We start from the raw sequence: 20,175 nt of genomic DNA on the forward strand, positions 1-20,175 counted from the left end.
GATGGGAGAATATGTTTGCAAATCACGTATCTGATAAAGGTTTAATATCTAGAATATATAAGATAACTCCTACAACTCAACAACAAAAAGACAAACAATCTGATTAAAAACTAGGCAAAGGACTTGAATAGATATTTTTGCAAAGAAGATATGCAAATGGCAAATAAACCTGTGAAAAGATCTTCAACATCAGTAGTCATTAGGGAACTGCGAGTCAAAATTACAGTGAGATACCACTTCACACCTACTAGGACGGCTATAATAAAAAAATGAAAAATAACAAGTGTTGACAAGGATGTGAAGAAATTAAAACCTTCATACATTGCTAGTGGGAATGTAAAATGATGCAGCTGCTGTGGAAAACAGTGTGTCAGTTCCTCAAAAAATTAAACATAGAATTACCATATGATCCAGCAATTCCACGATTAGGCATATACTTGACAACAAGAATTCAAACAGGTACTTGTGTTCATAGCGGCATTTATTCTTAGAGCCAAAAAATAGAAACAACCCAAATGTTCTTCAATAGTTAAATGAATAAATAGTGTCATATCTATACAAAGTAATATTATCCAGCCATAACAAGGAATGAAGTATGAATATGTGCTACAACATGGATAAACTTTGAAACATTATGCTAAACAACATAAACCAGACACCAAAAGACAAATATCGTATGATTCTAGTTATATGTAATGTCTAGAATAGGGAAACTCATAGAGACAGAAAGTAGATTAGAGCTTTCCAGGGGCTGGAGGTAGAAGAGAATGGGGACTTACTTTAAAAAAAGATGCAAAACACAAAAAGTAGAAAATAAAACTCATCTGTGATTTCGCTCTCTAGGATAACTGAGTATCCTGCCAGTCTTCATCTTTTTTTTTTTTTTTTTTTTTTTTTTTTTTTTTGAGACGGAGTCTCGCTCTGTTGCCCAGGCTGGAGCACAGTGGCCAGATCTCAGCTCACTGCAAGCTCCGCCTCCCGGGTTTACGCCATTCTCCTGCCTCAGCCTCCCGAGTAGCTGAGACTACAGGCGCCGGCCACCTCGCCCGGCTAGTTTTTTGTATTTTTAGTAGAGACGGGGTTTCACCGTGTTAGCCAGGATGGTCTCGATCTCCTGACCTCGTGATCCGCCCGTCTCGGCCTCCCAAAGTGCTGGGATTACAGGCTTGAGCCACCGCGCCCGGCCTATCTTTTTAAAAAATCTATGCGTAGTGACTAAGTAAAAGCTTGGACTTCCTGGGTTCAATATGCACTCTGTCATTTAGTAGCTATAGGACATCTCTGTGCTGCAGCTTTTTTGTATGATACAAATAATAACTGAACCCACTCCGTTGGTTGATGGATTAAACTGGATAATGTTTTGAATGGTTAGCACAATGCTGGGTTCCTGGTAAGTGCTCAATAAATGACAGTTTATGTATTAATATATATCGGTATCTATCTATCTTTGTAATTGTAATTACACTGGATATACTGTTTTTTTTTTTTTGTTTGTTTGTTTGTTTTGAGATGGAGTTTCACTCTTGTTGCCCAGGGTGGAGTGCAATGGCGTGACCTCGGCTCACTGCAACCTCCACCCCCTGAGTTCAAGGGATTCTCCTGCCTCAGCCTCCCAAGTAGCTGGGATTACAGGCATGTGCCACCACATCCTGCTAATTTTATATTTTTAGTAGAGACAGGGTTTCTCCATGTTGGCCAGGATGGTCTCGAACTCCCGACCTCAGGTGATCTGCCAGTCTCGGCCTCCCAAAGTGCTGGGATTACAGGTGTGAGCCACCACTCCTGGCCTATACTGGATATACTGTTTTGTATCCTACTGTAATTTCCATTTGGGTGGTTATAACAAAATATCTTATTTCCTTATTTCTTTCTTTCTTTTTTTTTTTTTTGTTTTTTTTTGAGATGGAGTCTCACTCTATTGCCCAGGCTGGAGTGCAATGGTGTGATCTCAGCTCACTGCATGCAACCTCTGCTTCCTGGGTTCAAGCAATTCTCCTGTCTCAGCCTCCCAAGTAGCTGGGATTACAGGCACCCGCCATCATGCCTGGCTAATTTTTGTATTTTTGTAGAGATGGGGTTTCACCATATTGGCCAGGCTGGTCTTGAACTCCTGACCTCAGGTGATCTGCCTGCCTCGGCCTCCCAAAGTGCTGGGATTACAGGCATGGGACACCACGCCCGGCCCAAAATATCTTATTTCTAGTAACTGGCCAGTGGATAAAAATATATGTATCTTAGACTGAGTAACAGATAAGCAACATAAATGTATTTCTCACAGTTCTGGAGGCTGGGAAGTCCAGATCAAAATGCTAGCAGGTTTCATGTCTGGTGAGGGCTCTCTGCTTTACAGATGGTGTCTTTTATGGGTCCCTACGTGGTACAAGAGGCAAACAGGCTTCCTGAGGCCTCTTTTATAAGGGCACTGTGATGGTTAATACTGACTGTCAGCTTGATTGGATTGAAGGATACAAAGTATTGATCTTGGGTGTGTCTGTGAGGGTGTTGCCAAAGGAGATTAACATTCTGAGTCAGTGGGCTGGGAAAGGCAGACTCACCCTTAATCTAGACAGGCATAATCAACTCACCTGCCAGCGAGGCTAGACTATAAGCAGGCAGAAAAATGAGAAAAGAGAAACTGGCCTAGCCTTCCAGCCTACATCTTTCTCCCTTGCTGGATGGTTCCTGCCCTTGAACACCAGACTCCAAGTTCTTCAGTTTTAGAACTCAGACTGGCTCTCCTTGCTCCTCAGCCTGCAGGCGGCCTATTGTGGGACCTTGTGATCGTGTGAGTTAATATTTAATAAACTCTCCTTTATATATATTATATTTCATTAATTCTGTCCCTCTAGAGAAGCCTAATAGAGGCACTAATCCCATTCATGAGGGCAGAGCCCTGACAACCTCCTAAAGGTCCCACCTTTTAATGTTATTACATTTAGAATTGAGTTTTAACATATGAAGTTTGGTGGGGGGGATTAGACCATAGCACTTACCCTTCTCATTTTCCTATATAAGTAAAAATTATTTTTAATGGCCACATAGTAGCCATTGCATCATTGATTTAACCAAGTCCCTGTTGTTGAATATTTAGGGATTTTTCAATTTTTCATTATTTAAAAAATGCTATGGTGAGACTGGGTGTGGTGGCTCACAATGTAATCCCAGCAGTTTGGGAGGTCAAGGCGGGTGGATAACCTGAGGTCAGGAGTTTGAGACTAGCCTGGTCAACATGGCGAAACCCTGTCTCTACTAAAAATACAAAAGTTACATGGGCGTGGTGGGGTGCACCTGTAGTCCCAGCTGTTCTGGAGGCTGAGGCATGAGAATCACTTCAACCAGGGAGGTAGAGGTTGCAGTGAACCAAGATCGCGCCACTGCACTCCAGCCTGGGTGACAGAGTGAGACTCTGTCTGGAAAAAAAAAAAAAAAAAAAAAAAAAAGCAATGGTGGATACCTTTGTTTGATTCTTTCTGTTAGCCATTCAGAAGAAGAGAGGTATGATTTTTGGCCCTGCTCTGCCTTCTGGGCTCTTGGGTTCCTAAGACATTGTGCTACATTGAGATGGATCTCAAGGTGGGAAACAGAAATCTGAGTTCCAGTCATGCTTCTGCTCTATTTCCAGATGATACTGGGGACTCCTCTTCTTTCTGTGGGCCTTTGTTTCCCCATGTGTGAAAGGAGAGCTTTAGAGGGAATGAACTCAAGATGCCTTTTCTGTTCTAAGGCTCAATGATTCTTAGATCATCCTCTACTAAGCTGTGGATTTCTCCAGCTCCATTATGGACTTCCTCAGGGCTGTGTGTGTGTGCACACGCTTGAGCGTGTGTTTCAATTTCTATTCTTAGCAACGTGATCTTTAAACAAGGAATAGATTTGTGCTTCTGTCTCATCTCAGATGCATGCAGCTCCTGCTGGGCTGTTTCATTCTCTGCCAGCCATTCATTCACATTAAAAGCAATGGCCCATTAAGGAAATAAGTGGATGATGCTCCTTCATCACCCATGATAAGTATTGCAGGCTCTGATCTAGGGGTTTGGCCTTCTTTGGCCACTAGGTCTTGGCTCTATCTGTTGTAGCTACAGATGAGGTCAGGGGAATCTTGATTTCAGCATCTCCCTCTCCACTCTACCCTCAGATCCTGTCTCCGGGATGGGCCAGGGATGCTGTTTGGTCAATATTGGTTTGTAAAGATGATGAGTAACTAACAATCCAGATGAGATGATCACTGTTTGTCCTGAAATAAAGAGTGGACAGGGATGAGTACCCTCCTCTAAGAGTTCTTGCTGTGGTGGTGTCTCAGAGTCACTTTATTTTATTTTTACACAGAGTTTCGCTCTTGTTGCCTAGGCTGGAGTGCAATGGTGTGATCTCGACTCACTGCAAACTCCACCTCCCGGGTTCAAGCAATTATATTGCCTCAGCCTCTGGAGTAGCTGGGATTACAGGCATGTGCCATCACGTGCAGCTAATTTTGTATTTTTAGTAGAGATGGGGTTTCCCCATGTTGGTCAGGCTGGTCTGGAACTCCCAACCTCAGGTGACCCACCCGCCTTGGCCTCCCAAAAAGTGCTGGGATTACAGGCATGAGCCACCACGCCGGCCTATTTTACTTTATTTTTTGAGACGGAGTCCTGCTCTGTTGCCCAGACTGGAGTGCAGTGGCACGATCTCTGCTCACTGCAACCTCCGCCTCCCCGGTTCAAATGATTCTTCTGCCTCAGCCTCCCAAGTAGCTGGGATTACAGGCACACACCACCGTGCCCAGATAATTTTTTTGTACTTTTAGTAGAATGGGATTTTGCCATGTTGGCCAGGCTGGTCTTGAACTCCTGACTTCAGGTGATCCACCTGCCTCGGCCTCCCAAAGTGCTGGGATTACAGGCATAAGCCACTGCACTCGGCCATCACTTTAGATATTTAATATACAAATTCAGATTCTAAGTCTGCGTCCTCAGAGGTTCTCATTTAGCAGGTCTGGGGAGGAGCCCAGTTTCTTCATTTTAAAAGACACTACAGGCTGCCTTTTATGTTTGAATAGCATGCATAAATAAATAAATAAATAAATAAATAAATAAATAAATAAATAAAATATACTACAGGGGATTTGGAAGCACAACCTTCGTGGAGAACATTGTCATCGTAGTAGGATTTGCAAGCTCTTAAAGCCCACTAAAGCCAGGCAGGTAACAAATGGGTGGTGTGTGACAGAAGAGTGCTGGCGACTCTGATGAACAGAAGGATCTTAAGTTTTCTAAAACGCAGTCAGTATTTAGCTTTAGCTAGTTGTTGCCAGATAACGCCAGTCCAGTGTTGCTAGATATTCCATTTAATCTTTCCAAGAAGTTAGAAATCCTGATTTATTTGTGACATTCCCTATTTTTAAATATCGGCAACCAATTCAAAATTTAAACAAAAAAATTGAATTGTAGGCCAAAACATATGCGCTGGCTAGATCTGGCTCTGAATCTGCCTGTTGAAATCTCTTGACAACACTTTAGCCAAACAAAAGCTTGATTTAAGTCAAAATGATGCAGTCAACAGCTCTCTTGACTGGCAGCATCACACTGCTTCTGCAATGTGAGGCTCTCTGGGGTTCTGGATAACACCCAGCTTGGCATGGGGCAAAGTGCTCTGAGAGGGGAGTCAGGAGACCTGTTTCCTAATCCCTGCTAACAACGTGCTAGGTGACATTGGGAAAGAAATTCTCTCCCTTGTTACAGGATTTCTTTCTATAAAGTAAGGGGGATGACCTTTATTGTTCTTTCCAAGGTTCTAGATCATTCTTTTTCATGAAAATATATGTACTTATTATCTGTCAGCTACTTGAAAAGGAAACTTTTCAGATTAAGTTGAAAATTCACCTTTAATTGGCTTGAGTAACAACTAGTTCTTCCTCTCCCATATTCTCCTGTGTCTTCAGTGATTTGTGTTTGCATGGAAGTTTCTTTCTGCTGTGTGCTTTTGGGGGTATTTTCTAAGGGAAAGAGCTCATTTTGGAATAGAAAGTGTGGGTGGGGTTGAGCATATGGACTTCTCATTTGCTGAATACTACGTTTGAATCAAATAAAAAAAATAAAGGAATAGAGTTAATATGGGGAACATTCTGAAGTATAAAGCCACTTCCTTGAACTTCACTGTTCATATAAAACCTTGCAATTCATTCTTTTTTCCTTGTAGCTTCACTGAGATATAATACACACACAATAAAATTCATCTATATAAAGCATACAATCCAATGTTTTTAGTATATTTACAGAGTTGTGCAATCAACACCACTATCTAATTTCAAAACATTTTCAACTCCTCAAAAAGAAACCCCATACCTGCTATTGGTTGCTATAGTCCTGGCAACCACAAATCTGCTTTCTGTATCTATAGACTTGCCTATTCTGGACCTTGTATATAAATGGAATTATACAATATGTGGTCTTTTGTGTCTGTCTTCTTTCATTTAGCATAATGTTTTCAAAGTTTATTCATGTTGTAGCATGTATCAGGACTTCATTCCTTTATATTGCCAAATAATATTCTATTGCATGGCTATACAACATTTTTTTTGTTTATCCACTCATCATCTGAGGGACAACTGAGATGTTTCCACTTTTTGGCTATTATATATAACAATGCTATGAACATTCACAAACAAGTTTTCATGTGAATATACGTCTTCATTTCTCTCAGTTATAGATAAATAGGGGTGTAATTTTTAGGTTGTATGGTAACTCTACATTTAATCTTTTGAGGAACTGACACAAAGTATTCCAAAGCAGCGGCATAATTTCACACACCTACCAGCTGTGTATGAGGGCTCCAGTTTCTTTACATCTTTGTCAACACTTACCTGTCTTTTTAATTTTAGTCATCTTCATGTGTGAAGCAGTATTTCGATGTACTTTTTTTTTCTTTTTTTTTGAGACAGGGTCTCGCTCTGTTGCCTAGGCTGGAGTGCGGTGGCCCCGAGCTCGGCTCACTGAAACCTCCACCTGCCAGGTTCAGCGATCCTCCTGCCTGGGCCTCCCAAAGTGCAGGGAATACAGACATGAGCCGCTACAATTTTGTTTTGCTTATGATTTTGTGGGTCAAGTATTCAAGAAGGGTCGGGAGTGATGGCTCATGCCTGTAATCCCAGTGCTTTTTTTTTTTTTGAGACGGCTCTGTCGCCCAGGCGGGAGAGCAGTGGTGCGATCTCCTGATCTCGCGATCTTGGCTCACTGTAACTTCTGCTTCCTGGGTTCAAGCTATTCTTCCGCCTCAGCATCCAGAGTAGCTGGGACTATAGGCGTGCACCACGCCCAGTTAATTTTTGTAATTTTTTGTAGAGACGGGTTTTAGCATGTTGGTCAGGCTGGTCTCCAACCCCTGGGCTCAAGCGATCCGCCCGCATCGGCACCTCAAAGTGTTGGGATTACAGGCATGAGCCACTACAATTTTATTTTGCTCATGATTTTGTGGGTCAAGTATTCAAGAAGGGCTTGGAGTGATGGTTCATGCCTGTAATCCCAGAACTTTTTTTTTTTTTTTTTTTTTTTGAGCCCACATTGTCGCGCAGGCGAGAGTGCAGTGGCGCGAACTTGGCTCACTGCAACTTCCGCGTCCCAGGCTCAAGTGATCCTCCCACCTCAGCCTCCGAAGTGGCTGGGACTACAGGCGCGTGCCACCACGCCTGGCTAATTTTTGTAATATTTTGTAGAGACGGGTTTCGGCATGTTGACCAGGCTGGTCTGGAACTCCTGGGCTCAAGCAAGCGATCTGCCCCACCTCGGCCTCCCGAAGTTTTGGGATTACAGGCGTGAGCCACTACAATTTTATTTTGCTCAGGATTTTGTGGGTCAAATATTCAAGAAGGGCCGGTAGTGATGGTTCATGCCTGTAATCCCGGCAGGTTTTTTTTTTTTTTTTTTTTTTTTTTTGAGCTGGCATTGTCGCCCAGGCGTGAGTGCAGTTGTGCGAACTTGGTTCACTGTCACTTCCGCGTCCCAGGCTCAAGTGATCCTCCCACCTCAGCCTCTGGAGTGGTGGAGACTACAAGTGCACGCCACCGCTCTGGACTACCTTTTGTATTTTCGGTAGAGATGCGTTTAGCCATGTTGGCCAGATTGGTCTGGAACTCCTGGGCTCAAGCATCCACCCACCTCGGCCTCCCAAAGTGCTGGGATTATAGGCGTGAGCCATTCCGCTCAGCCATCCCAGCACTTTGGGAGTTCGAGACTAGCCTGGGCAACATAGGGAGACCTCATCTCTTAAAAAAAAAAAAAAAAAAAAAATTACCTCAGCTTGATGGCATGTTGCTGTAGTCCCAGCTGCTAGGGAGGCTGAAGCAGAAGCATCACTTGAGTCCAGAAGTTGGAGGCTGCAGTGAGCCATGATTGTGCCACTGCACTTCAGCCTGGGTGACAAAGGGATCTTGTCTCTCAAAAAAGAAAAAAATAAAAGATTAAAAAAAAAAAAGAATTCAGGACGGGCTGGGCTGGGTAGGTAGTTCTTGCTTGGGGTCTCTCACGCAGTTGCAGTCAGATGCTAACAGGGCATGCTGTCACTGGAAGGCTTGATTAGGCTGAGTGTCCAAGATGTCTCACTTAGATGGCTGGCAGGTGATGCTGGTGATCTGGTGGGAGCTCAGTGGGACTTTTTTCTTTTTTTTTTTAAATGACATGTTGCTCCTGGCCATCAATGAGACTTCTGATTGGCATGCCTACATGTAGCCTCTTTAGCATGGTAGTCTTATGGTAGTCAAACTTCTTACTTTGTTTCTCCCAGAGTGAGAATACCAAGAGAACAGCTGCATGGCCTCTTCTGATCTAGCCTGGTAAATTAGGCAGCATCTCTTCTGCTGCATTCTACTGGTTCCAAATGAGTTACCAAGTCCAAGAACTTGCAGTCATGTTCCAAGATTGCTGTAAATGCTTCCTGTGTACCAGCACTGTTTTATGTGATCATTTAACTCTTATTAAAAACCCCATGAGGGCGGGTACAGTGACTCACACCTATAATCTCAGCACTTTGGGAGGCCGAGGCGGGAGGCTCGCTTGAGGCCAGGAGTTCAACCCCTCTCACTCACACTCCTCATATCCAATTACTGCACATTTGTCACACATAAACATAGCCGCCATGACACTGTACTGACACATACAAAATCTGTCACATTCCGTCTTGCCCATGCAAGCTCAATCACTGTGACTTATTCTCCATGCTCAGCCACTGTTCAATTTTTCATACTGTCACAACCACCAGCCCATCACACACTCAATTACTGTGACACAGCTCTAATCCTCAATCACTGTCACATACTGTTTTTCACACAAATATGGTCACCATCTGCACTCTTAAAGCAGGGTATTTACTCTCCTATAAAATTGAGTTAATATGCCAACAGCCCATTTTTCACACACGCTGTCACATATTGTATTTTTCATCCATACAATCCCTGACATACACAATTAGGGTCACACACTGTTACTGCGTTCGTCCCACTCCCAACTGACACCTACTCCCACACTCTCACGCACTCAATGGCTAGGGATTGGATCGGCGTGTCCGTGGAGGTCTGAAGCTCTGGTCACCTCCCGAACCTCAGCCCCAAGCGGCGCGGCCCGCCCCTCCCCGCCCCCTCATGCATATGCAGCACCTCAGCCTGGCAGCCCGGCCCCCAGACGGCCATTTGTGGCGGCGCTGGAGGCTGCGTTCGGCAGGCGCTGCGGAGACGCGTAGAGGAGCGCGCCCCCCCGGCCGCTGCCGCCCCTGGCCCGTGCCGTCACCCCGCTTCTCCGCGCCTCGGGCGGTACCAAGCCAGCCCCCAGCGCCGCGCTACCGCGCTGACCGGCCCTCCCGACACCTCCCCGTACCCGGGACCCCAGCGCGGCCGCTCGCCCGCAGCCCGCCGGCCGCACACGTCCCCAGCCGGGCCTAGGGCGGGCGGCAGCGGCGGCTCGGCGCGGTCAGGCTGGGCTCTGCGGCGTCCCCATGGCCGCGGCCGGCTGGCGGGACGGCTCCGGCCAGGAGAAGTACCGGCTCGTGGTGGTCGGCGGGGGTGGCGTGGGCAAGTCGGCGCTCACCATCCAGTTCATCCAGGTACCTGGAGCGGGCCTGCCCAGGGCGCCGGGGCGGCGGCGGGCGGGAGCTGGCGCTACCTGTGGCGGGTCGGCCGCCGCGACTTCTCCCCGGAGGCGCCTCGCGGGCCCGGGCCGGGGCAGGGGCCGGGGGCTGGAGGGCGCGGGGCCGACTACGCTCCTGCCCTGCGGCCGCAGCGTCGCGCTCTTGCCTCCTCCCGGGCGCGGCGTCGCGGGAGTAGGGCTTCTCAGGAATGTGGTCGGGAGGGCGGAGCTGGCAGGGTGGGAAGCACCGATCCACCTTATCGCTCTGGCCGAGGCCGGAGACCTCCGGGAGAGGCTGGGCCACCGAGCGGGCTTCCTGCTCCGAGGGTCCGGGCGTGGGGCTGGAACTGGAGCCCTGCGCGCTGCTTTTCCAGCCGCCTGCGGCCGCGCCTGCACCGTCGGGGCGATCGCAGTGGCAACTTGGCGGCGGCTCCGCGTGGTCTCTGGGCTTCCCAGCGCCGCCTGAGCCGGAGCTACTCGCTTCAAGCACTGTGTATTTCTTTGTGTTGTTATGCTTTTCTTATAAGTACTCTCTTAGGTAATATGTCCGGGTGGGAGTGTGTGATGATGCCCCGGGGAAATGGTGGCTTCGAGGAAGTTAAAAATGTTCTCTGATGGGGTGATACCTTTTCCTAGGAATTCCTGATGCCGCCCTGCTTCTCGTCGTGCCTAGGTGAAGTTTGGGATGGGCCAGGCTAGGATATGACCGAGTCGTGCGTTCTGTTTTCTAACCACCCTCTCCCCCACCCCCAGCCCTCTCTGGTTGCTAGAGGCGGAAAGTCAGGGGTTTGTGGTAAAGAAAAGGGAGGTGGAATTCTTCCTTCTTAGAATTTGCTCTTGGGGAGAGGTTTGAGTAGTCTCTTTTGCGATTTTTAAAACACAAAGCCCCGATGTCTTTCTGCTTTTGTCAACCTAAAAGGTGTGGCATATGGTGGGAGAGAACGAAGGTACCCTGCTATAACAGGTAACAAGGATATTTTTCACAGTATCTAGAGTATGAACGGTGAAATATTTTTTCCTGGTTTCCTTTTCACCCATTTGTCAGATACCTGAATAGCTTACTTCACTTAGTGTTTATAGTGACATTAAAATGTTGTACGGTAACAAATGTGATTGTCACCTTTTCACATTGAGTAAATGAGCAATAATTGCTGCTATAATATTCCCTGGGATTACTACTGCTAAAACCTTTGTATCCAGGAAGAAAGAATGTTTTATGTAATGGGCATTTACAGTATGCTTATTAGTGGGTTAAAAAAAATCACTGAGTAAGGGGTGAGATTGGTTTAAGTTTAGCAAGCTACAGATTCAGGGGTGTTGTCAGGTTGCTATTTCCCTAGGGCGCAGAAGGATTGTACGTATCTAATGGCAAAGCAAAACAATTTATAGCTAACCCTTTCTTTGGGGACTAGTCTGATGGCCGGGGGTGGTGTGGGGGTGGGGTGGGGAGGGTAAGTGGAGGAGAAGTCTAGGAGTGGGAGAATAATCTTGGGTTCCAGTATTAGTAAGTACTGTTACTTAAAAGATTTGAATCACAAATATTTAAGTTTTTTTGAGGAAGGGGCCATCTGAATTATTTGAGCCCGTGTTAATTAATTAAGGTGTTGGGCCTTTTTGTTTTGGGGAAGTAATGGTATTAAACCATTAAGAAAGCAGTAATTGGACCTGGCGTCGTGGCTCGCTGTAATCCCATCACTTTGGGAGGCAGAGGCGGGTGGATCACGAGGTCAGGAGTTCCAGACCAGTCTGGCCAATATAGTAAAACCCCGTCTCTACCAAAAATACAAAAATTAGCCGGGCATGGTGGCGCGCGCCTGTAGTCCCAGCTACTTGGGAGACCGAGGCAGTAGAATCGCTTGAACCCGGGAGGCGGAGATTGTAGTGAGCCGAGATCGTGCCTGGGCAACAGAGCGAGACTCTGCCTCAAAAACAAAACAAAACAAACAAATTAATTGCTGTTTTCCTAACAATTTATAGAATCATTTGTTGAAGCAATACCTCCACTATGAATAGTATAGTACCTAGATGCTCTAGATGATATTAAAGAAGTAAAGGAAGCAGGTATGTATGAGGAAGACATATGTACATCAAGAATATGAACTTTGAGTCTTACAGACTTGAGCACGTGTGTCTTTTAAAGCTGTCATTTATCGACTGTGAGAACATGGCCAAAATACTCAGCCTCTCTGAGCCTGTTTTCTCACCAGTAAAATGGGTCTGATTACACATTCTTTATAACTTTTAAATTACAACAAAGTTTGTAGCATTGTATCTAGCATGTTGTATGTGCTCAGTAATGGTAGGTGTTATCAGTGTTTATGTCGACAGTTCTCTAACATGTTTACATGCAAAGGGAATTCAGACTCAGAAAAGTCTGGAAAAAATTGATGAAAGCACTATGTAGGCTTGGTGGTGGGGAGAATGGAAATGTTATATGTGGGAGTCATATGCTAGCTTGGAGAGAGGAGGTGGCAAGTGCGGAAGTGGGATTGATAGTTGATTTGGGACCTGTGATCTGGTCTCTGCAAAAAGGAGACTTTTTGGAGAGACAGGAACCCGACCACCTGGATGCAGCCTCCGCTCTACCACTTGCTGCATGTGTAATTTTAGGCAGGTTACCTAACTTCTCTGTACCTTAGTTTTCCTCGTCTGTAAACTGGGGAAATATGGGGGACCACATACAGCCGTGAAATTAAATGAGTTAACATGTCAAGGGCTTAGAACAATGTCTAGTACAGTATATAGTAAAGCTGCATACATTATTATATTAATTTTAGATTATGGAACTAAAGTGATATTTTTATATTTACACTTTATAGGGTAGCTATTCATTGCCTGACTCCTGGGATGTTAAAATTCATTCCACTATGATTGTTTAGCAGTAGTAACTGGAGGGAGAGAACACAGCAGACTAATCATTTTAATAAGCAGAAGTCAGTTCTCTTGGTAGGAGATTAGAATGGCACAAATTGGTCTTCATTATTTTTTTGAGACTCCTGAAACACCAGACTGTTTTTACAATTTTCAGTATATATATTTTCTACTATGTAATTTTGAGCTGAAAAAATATATAAAATTGGGAACGGAGAATTTAAAAACAATGCCTTTTACCTTAACTTTCTTTGACTTAGATTTAGTTGTTACCTTCTGTTCATATGAAGAGTTGCAAAATTAGGAAACTAAGGAAGTTAAATTGAGATACCTTTTCCTTTTTAAAAATAAATATAACAAATCATAAAGTAGCCATGATAAAACATAAAGTATTATGTTATTGAATGAGTACGTGTGTGTACATGACCTCCTCCTTTCTGTTGCTCATCCTTTGAAAAATGTGTGAAGTTCTGTTGGTAGGTAGAACACCTAAATGATGAGTAAACTCTAGGTAGGAAATGACTTCAAGATGGTACAGAGTGGTTAGGAGAGACCACTGGGTATGTAGGGGCTAGGTCTCTCTACCCAGGTGACTTTGAGTAGTTTCTTAATCGGCCTTTATCTTGACTGAGCTTCTGTTTCTTCATGAAATGTTGGGTTTGGGTGAACAAATTTCTACACCTTTGAAATTCTAGGGTTTTTTTTTTTTTTTTTCTTGTTTAACTAGCTGTGCCTTTAGTCAAGTTTCTTAGGTTCTCTAAACCTAAGTTTCACCACTTGGGAAGGGAGAATAATATTAAATAATAGTACCCTTAGGTTTTTGGAGTAAATAAAATAATGCAGGTAAATCATCCAGCACAGTGCCATCTACAGAGTAAATAAATAAGAATTGTTGGCTGGGCACAGTGGCTCACGCCTGTAATCCCAGCATTTTGGGAGGCCAAGGTGGGTGGATCAGTTGAGATCAGGAGTTTGAGACCAGTCTGGCCAACATGGTGAAACCCCACCTCTACTAAAAATACAAAAATTAGCTGGGTGTGTTGGTGTGCGCTTGTAATCCCAGTTACTTGGGAGGCTGAGTCAAGAGAATCACTTGAACCTGGGAGGCAGACACCACTGCACTCCATCGTGGGCAACAGAGCGAGACTGTGTCTCAAAAAAAAAAAAAAAAAAAAAGAATTGTTACTTGTTTTTATTTGCTGCTGTTAGTTCTGTATCTTGGTGTTCCTGCAAAACAAAATTTGTAATTTATTCATTTTTCTTTGATACATAATCTGGTCTATTACTTTAAGTCTTCACTGCCCTCTCCTTCCTGGCTCAACCCTATACTCCCCTCCTTACTTCTGTGTGGTATTCAGGTGATGAATGTGTGGATTCCATTTTGAGTTGGAGAAATTTCTTTTTGTCAGTTTGGATTTGATTTTAAGAAATAATGAGGTAAGCTTTTAATTTTGATGTTAGTGCTTTATCTGGTAACTCTGAGACAAGACCATATTTTTAAAAAAATTTATAGGGAGAAGTATCCCAGTTTCTATTTTTTTTTTTTTTTTTAGCATGTTACCTTTTTATTCAACAATTTGCCAGATTTAGAGGGAGGTAGGGGTTAGCTGATTTCTCACATCTTGAATTTCAGTCAGTCCTATGACCTGTTAATCTGGACCCAGCATTGCTTTTTAAAAGTTTGTCTTTTGCTGAGTGCTTTTTCATTGCTTTTTCCTGGGGCAGAGATCTGAGAAGAGATTTCAGGAGATTTGTGTTAATAGTTTATTGATCTCATGTGAAGGTTGTGAGTTTAAATTCCCAATTTGCTTTTCCATTGCTGCATCTTGAAGATTTTTCCTGCAATTAGAAACTACTTAAACTGTTAACTTTTATCTATGATTTTGAAACTCTAGACATTTTTAGTGCGTGAACTTTTTTTTTACATTAATGTACAAATAAATTGTTAGCATTGAAAAATAAGACACCTGCCCCCAAAGTGATACCATACTAAAGGTTTTCTTGTTTGGGAAACAGCTGAAATGGTCCTGCAGGCAATTCCTAGATAAAATTTCTCTACACTCAGGGAAGAACATTTTCTTATAGAGGATGACTACCTTTGGAGAAGAAGGAAATTTTAACATGCAGTTTCTTAACTTGCATCTTATTCTTAAGTGTTTTGTTTTCTTTCTCTTTGTGTCTGTCTCTGTGTGTGTGTGTTTGCGAGCATGCGTGCCTCTGTTTTGGGATAAGGAAGTTGTAGGAGTTGAGTGGGGACACTTCTTTTTTTGAGACGAAGTTTCACTCTTGTTCAGGCTAGAGTGCAATGGTGTGATCTTTGCTAACTGCAACCTCCACATCCTGGGTTCAAGTGATTCTCCAGCCTCAGCCTCCCAAGTAGCTGGGATTACAGACAGGCACGCACCACCGCACTCGGCTAATTTTGTATTTCTAGTAGAGATGGAGTTTCACCACGTTGGCCAGGGTGGTCACGAGCTCCTGACCTCAGGTGATCCACCTGCCTGGGCCTCCACTGCGCCTGGCCGAGTGGGAGCACTTTTGTTGAGTAGGTCAGGAATACTGCTTTCCCTTGGTAGATGACAGGCTACTGCTCACTGGGATGGGATTTTATTTCATCTGATTGCTGAAATATAGTCTTTCCTAAGCTTTAAATGAAAATGGTCTGTTCCATTCAGTTAGGAAAATAAATTGATAACTTTAAATTGGGGGAGGAGAGTGGGAAGAGACTTTCTTAAAACTATTAAAAAAAATATTTTAGCTGGGCACGGTGGCTCACGCCTGTAATCCCAACACTTTGGGAGGTCGAGGCTGGCGGATCATTTGAAGTCAGGAGTTTGAGACCAGCCTGGCCAACATGGTGCAACCCTATCTCTACTAAAAATACAAAAATTAGCCGGGTGTGGTGGCAGGTGCTTGCAACCCCAGCTGCTACTCAGGAGCTGAGGCAGGAGAACTGCTTGAACCTGGGAGTCGGAGGGTTGTAGTGGGTGGAGATCATGCCACCGCACTCCAGCCTGGGCAACACAGCAAGACTCTATCTCAAAAAAAGAAAAAAAAAAATATATACACACACACACACACACGCACACATATATTTTAAAGGTTTCTTTTTCAAATTAAACTTGGTCTGATACAATTGAAACATTTTGGGATGCCACTTGAACACCTTTTTTTCTGATTGGGGAAAATGGTCTTTAGGATGTTATTTCCACTGTGCCTTCCTTAATGAAAAGTGATAATGAGTAAAGGATTTTCACTCTGCGTGTAGACAGCATGGGGTTAATAGTCATGAATTTTGTTGAAAGGCCTTGATCTTGAATTACTTTGGGCAGAGCTACTGAGCCTGTTTGAGATTGAAACTTACAACTATTATACTTGGTAGGCTTTAGATTTATATCTTTTTGCAAAGAAAAACGTGTTTTTCTTACTTGAGAATAATTGGACTGAGCTCCTTGATGTCTTATAAATTATATTTCATTTTTAGTGTTTTATAAAGGCCATGTGATTATTTGTTGCATAGCACTAAACAGCTTTAAATTATAGTTTAATTAAAAATATTATAGTCAATTTATTGTTGGTATGTACTAACAGTTTAATACTGCCGTCTTTAACTTACTGTCACCTTATATGATGAATTTTTTTTTTTTTTTTTCTGGGAGAAAGCTCTTTATCCATGTAAGTAAAATTCAGCAGTAGAAATAAGAATATAAGTGTTAAAAAGACATCTGATGTTGCTTTCTTTTTTGACTTTAACCAGATTTCCCAAATGGCAACATTTTACCATATTGCTTTATTCCCTGCAATATATAGTTTTTAAAAACATTTGAGTGTAAGTTGAAGACATGATGCCACCCTTATCCTTAAATATCTCTTTGCCTGAAAAACCAGGGCATTTGCTTTCTTCTTTTTTTTTTTTTGAGACGGAGTCTCACTCTGTCGCCCCACCTAGGCTGGAGTGCAGTGGTACGATCTTGTCTCATTGCAACCTCCACCTCCTGGGTTCAAGGCATTCTCCTGCCTCAGCCTCCCGAGTAGTTGGGATTACAGGTGCCCGCCACCACACCTGGATAATTTTTTTTTTTTTTTGAGACGGAGTTTCACTTTTGTTGCCCAGACTGGAGTGCAGTGGTGTGATCTCAGCTCACTGCAGCCTCCACCTCCTGGGTTCAAGTCATTCTCCTGCCTCAGTCTTCTGAGTAGCTGGGATTACAGGTGCCTGCCACCATGCCTGGCTACTAATTTTTGTATTTTTAGTAGAGACGGAGTTTCACCATGTTGGCCAGGCTGTTCTTGAACTCCTGACCTCGTGATCTACCCGCTTGGCCTCCCAAAATGTTAGGATTACAGGTATGAGCCACTGTGCCTGGCTGCATTTGCTTTCATGAATAAAATATACTGACCTAACTCAGAAATTAATCTTGATTTGTTATTATACTATTACCTGATGTGTATAATTTGTTTGAAATTTGCCTGTTGTCCCAGTTGTGCCCTTTATAGCAAAAGAAAATCTGATTATCCAATTCATTATTTCTGTGTCTTATTTACTTTGGGACAGTTCTTTAGTCTCTGTGTTTTATGACATTGACATTTTTAAAGAGTACAAATTAGTTACTTGTAGAGTTCCCTCAATTTGGGTTTGGCTGATGTTTCTTCATGATTAGATTCAGGTTATGCATTTTTTGGGGGGCAGATATAATACAGAAATTATGTGTTATTAGGCGACATAAGATGTATTTATTTGACCACATACATGCCTTTTGACTCAGCAATCCCAAATCTCAGAATTTATCCAGAAGACGCACTTCCCACAGTATGAAAATACACATGTATAAGGTTGCAGCATTTCTTAATTACAAAAATTACAAGCAACCTACATGATAGGAAAATCCAATGGAGCATTATGCACCTGTGAACAAGAGTGGGAAAGGGCATGACTAACTGATGTGGAGTGCTTTCTTGGATGTGTTGTTCAGTTGCTTGATTTGTCTTGCTTTCGAGCAAGCTTGTCCAACACTCAGGCTGTGAGTGTCATGCGGCCCAGGACAGCTTTGAATGTGGCCCAAGGCAAATTCATAAAGTTTCTTAAAACATTATGAGATTTTTTTTTTCTTTTGCAATTTTTTTTAACCTCATCACGTATCGTTAGTTTAGTGTATTTTATGTGTGGCCCAAGACAGTTCTTCCAGTGTGGCTCAGGGAAATCAAAAGATTGGACACCCCTGCCTTAAAGGAATACCTGAGGCTGGGTAATTTATAAAGAAAAGAGGTTTTGTTGGCTCAGAGTTTTGCAGGCTGTACAAGAAGCACGGTACTAGCATCTACTTCTGATGAGGGTGTAAGGAATCTTCCATTCATGACAGAAGGGGAAGGGGAGTGGCGTGTGCAGAGATCACATGGTGAGAGAAGCAAGCCAATGGGGAGGCACCAGGCTCTTTTTAACAACCAGCTAGGCCGGGCGCGGTGGCTCAAGCCTGTAATCCCAGCACTTTGGGAGGCCCAGACGGGCGGATCACGAGGTCAGGAGATCAAGACCATCCTGGCTAACACGGTGAAACCCCATCTCTACTAAAAAATACAAAAAAAAACTAGCCGGGCGAGGTGGTGGGCGCCTGTGGTCCCAGCTACTCGGGAGGCTGAGGCGGGAGAATGGCATAAACCCGGGAGGCGGAGCTTGCAGTGAGCTGAGATCCGGCCACTGCACTCCAGCCTGGGCGACACAGCAAGACTCCGTCTCAAAAAAAAAAAAAAAAAAAAAAAAACCAGCTGTAGTGGAACATAAGAAAGAGCTCACTCACACTCCAATCCCAGGGAAGGCATTAATCTATTCATGAGGGATTCACCCTCATGACCCAAACACCTCCCATTAAGGCCCACCTCCAACTTTGGGGATCAGAAGTCAATATGAGATTTGGAGGGATCACACAAACCAAACTTACAGAATCAGTGAAAAAAGTAAAGTGCAAAAGTATCTACTACTTTGTGTATAGCATACTACCTTTTGTGTAAGAAAGAAGGAGAAATAAGAAAATACGTATGTATTTGTTCATTGGGGCAAAAACAAAACACAAAGATAAATTGGAGGTTGATAAGATTGATTTCCTAGAGGATGGGTAAAAAGGTATGCGGTGGAAAGGATAGAGGGAATAGGGGCAGGGACCCTTCTGAGGATACTTTTCTGACTTTTGGAACTATGTTAATGTTTCACATACTGAGTATATAAGCAACGAACACACCAACCAAATCAAGTGATTAAAAAAAAAATACCTTAAGGGGTAGTACAACAGAAACAAATGAACTGAACTGTATTTCAAATGAGTAACTTAACTACACTGAAGGAGTGAAAAACAACTAATTTAGGTAACTTTTGATCCTAGTATTTGAACTCTGTCCTCAGGATAAAGACAAAAAGATTGAAACAAACATTGAACTCTAGTTAATAGAGTTAACTAGAATTTTTGGTTTTTGTTGTTGTCATAGAGGCATGGGTTTGCAATTTTGAAGCAATTGTCTATACTATTATAAGCAAATAAGTAAATATATTGTGGAAAATGGGAGCCAGTTTCTCGCTGTTGGAGAAAGGAGTTACAAAGGTGAAAAGGATAAAAGGATGAAGGTTAAAATGAACTCTGATGTTTGATTGGAATTTAAGATAGTGGCATAAATTCATGGTTTTAGCAGTATGTACATATAGGCCGGGCGCTGCAGCTCACACCTGTAGTCTCAGCACTTTGGGACGCCGAGGCGGGTGGATCATGAGGTCAGCAGATCAAGACCATCCTGGCTAACATGGTGAAACCCTGTCTCTACTAAAAAAAAAAAAAAAAATAATAATAATAATAATTAGCTCAGTGGTGGGCGCCTATAGTCCCAGCTACTTGGGAGGCTGAGGCGGGTGAATGGTATGAACCTGGGAGGCAGAGGTTGCAGTGAGCCAAGTCGTGCCACTGCACTCCAGCCTGGGCAACAGAGCAAGACTCCGTCCCCCCCCCAAAAAATACAAAAAATTAGCCGGGCATGGTGGCGTACGCCTGTAGTCCCAGCTACTTGGGAGCTAAGGCAAGAGAATGGCGTGAACCTGGGAGGCAGGGCTTGCAGTGAGCTGAGATCGCGCCACTGCACTCCAGCCTGGGCGACAGAGCGAGACTCTGTCTCAAAACCAAAAATCAAAAAAGTATGTAGATATAGAAATAGATGTTATTATGGATACACATGC

General features: G+C 43.6%; 1 protein-coding gene across 1 annotated transcript in view; it reads left to right on the forward strand.

The window, feature by feature from the left end:
- The first annotated feature begins 9,647 nt into the window (after positions 1 to 9,647).
- RRAS2 (RAS related 2) overlaps positions 9,648 to 20,175 on the forward strand; it is an 80,339-nt gene continuing 69,811 nt past the window's right edge. The window contains exon 1 of the mRNA XM_023230809.3: positions 9,648 to 10,068. Within this exon, the coding sequence (XP_023086577.1) occupies positions 9,961 to 10,068 (108 nt within the window). The 5' untranslated portion in view covers positions 9,648 to 9,960. The remainder of the gene's footprint in view (positions 10,069 to 20,175) is intronic.

This window comes from Piliocolobus tephrosceles, chromosome 13, assembly GCF_002776525.5.
Source record: "Piliocolobus tephrosceles isolate RC106 chromosome 13, ASM277652v3, whole genome shotgun sequence".
In the NCBI taxonomy this organism is placed as follows: domain Eukaryota; kingdom Metazoa; phylum Chordata; class Mammalia; order Primates; family Cercopithecidae; genus Piliocolobus; species Piliocolobus tephrosceles.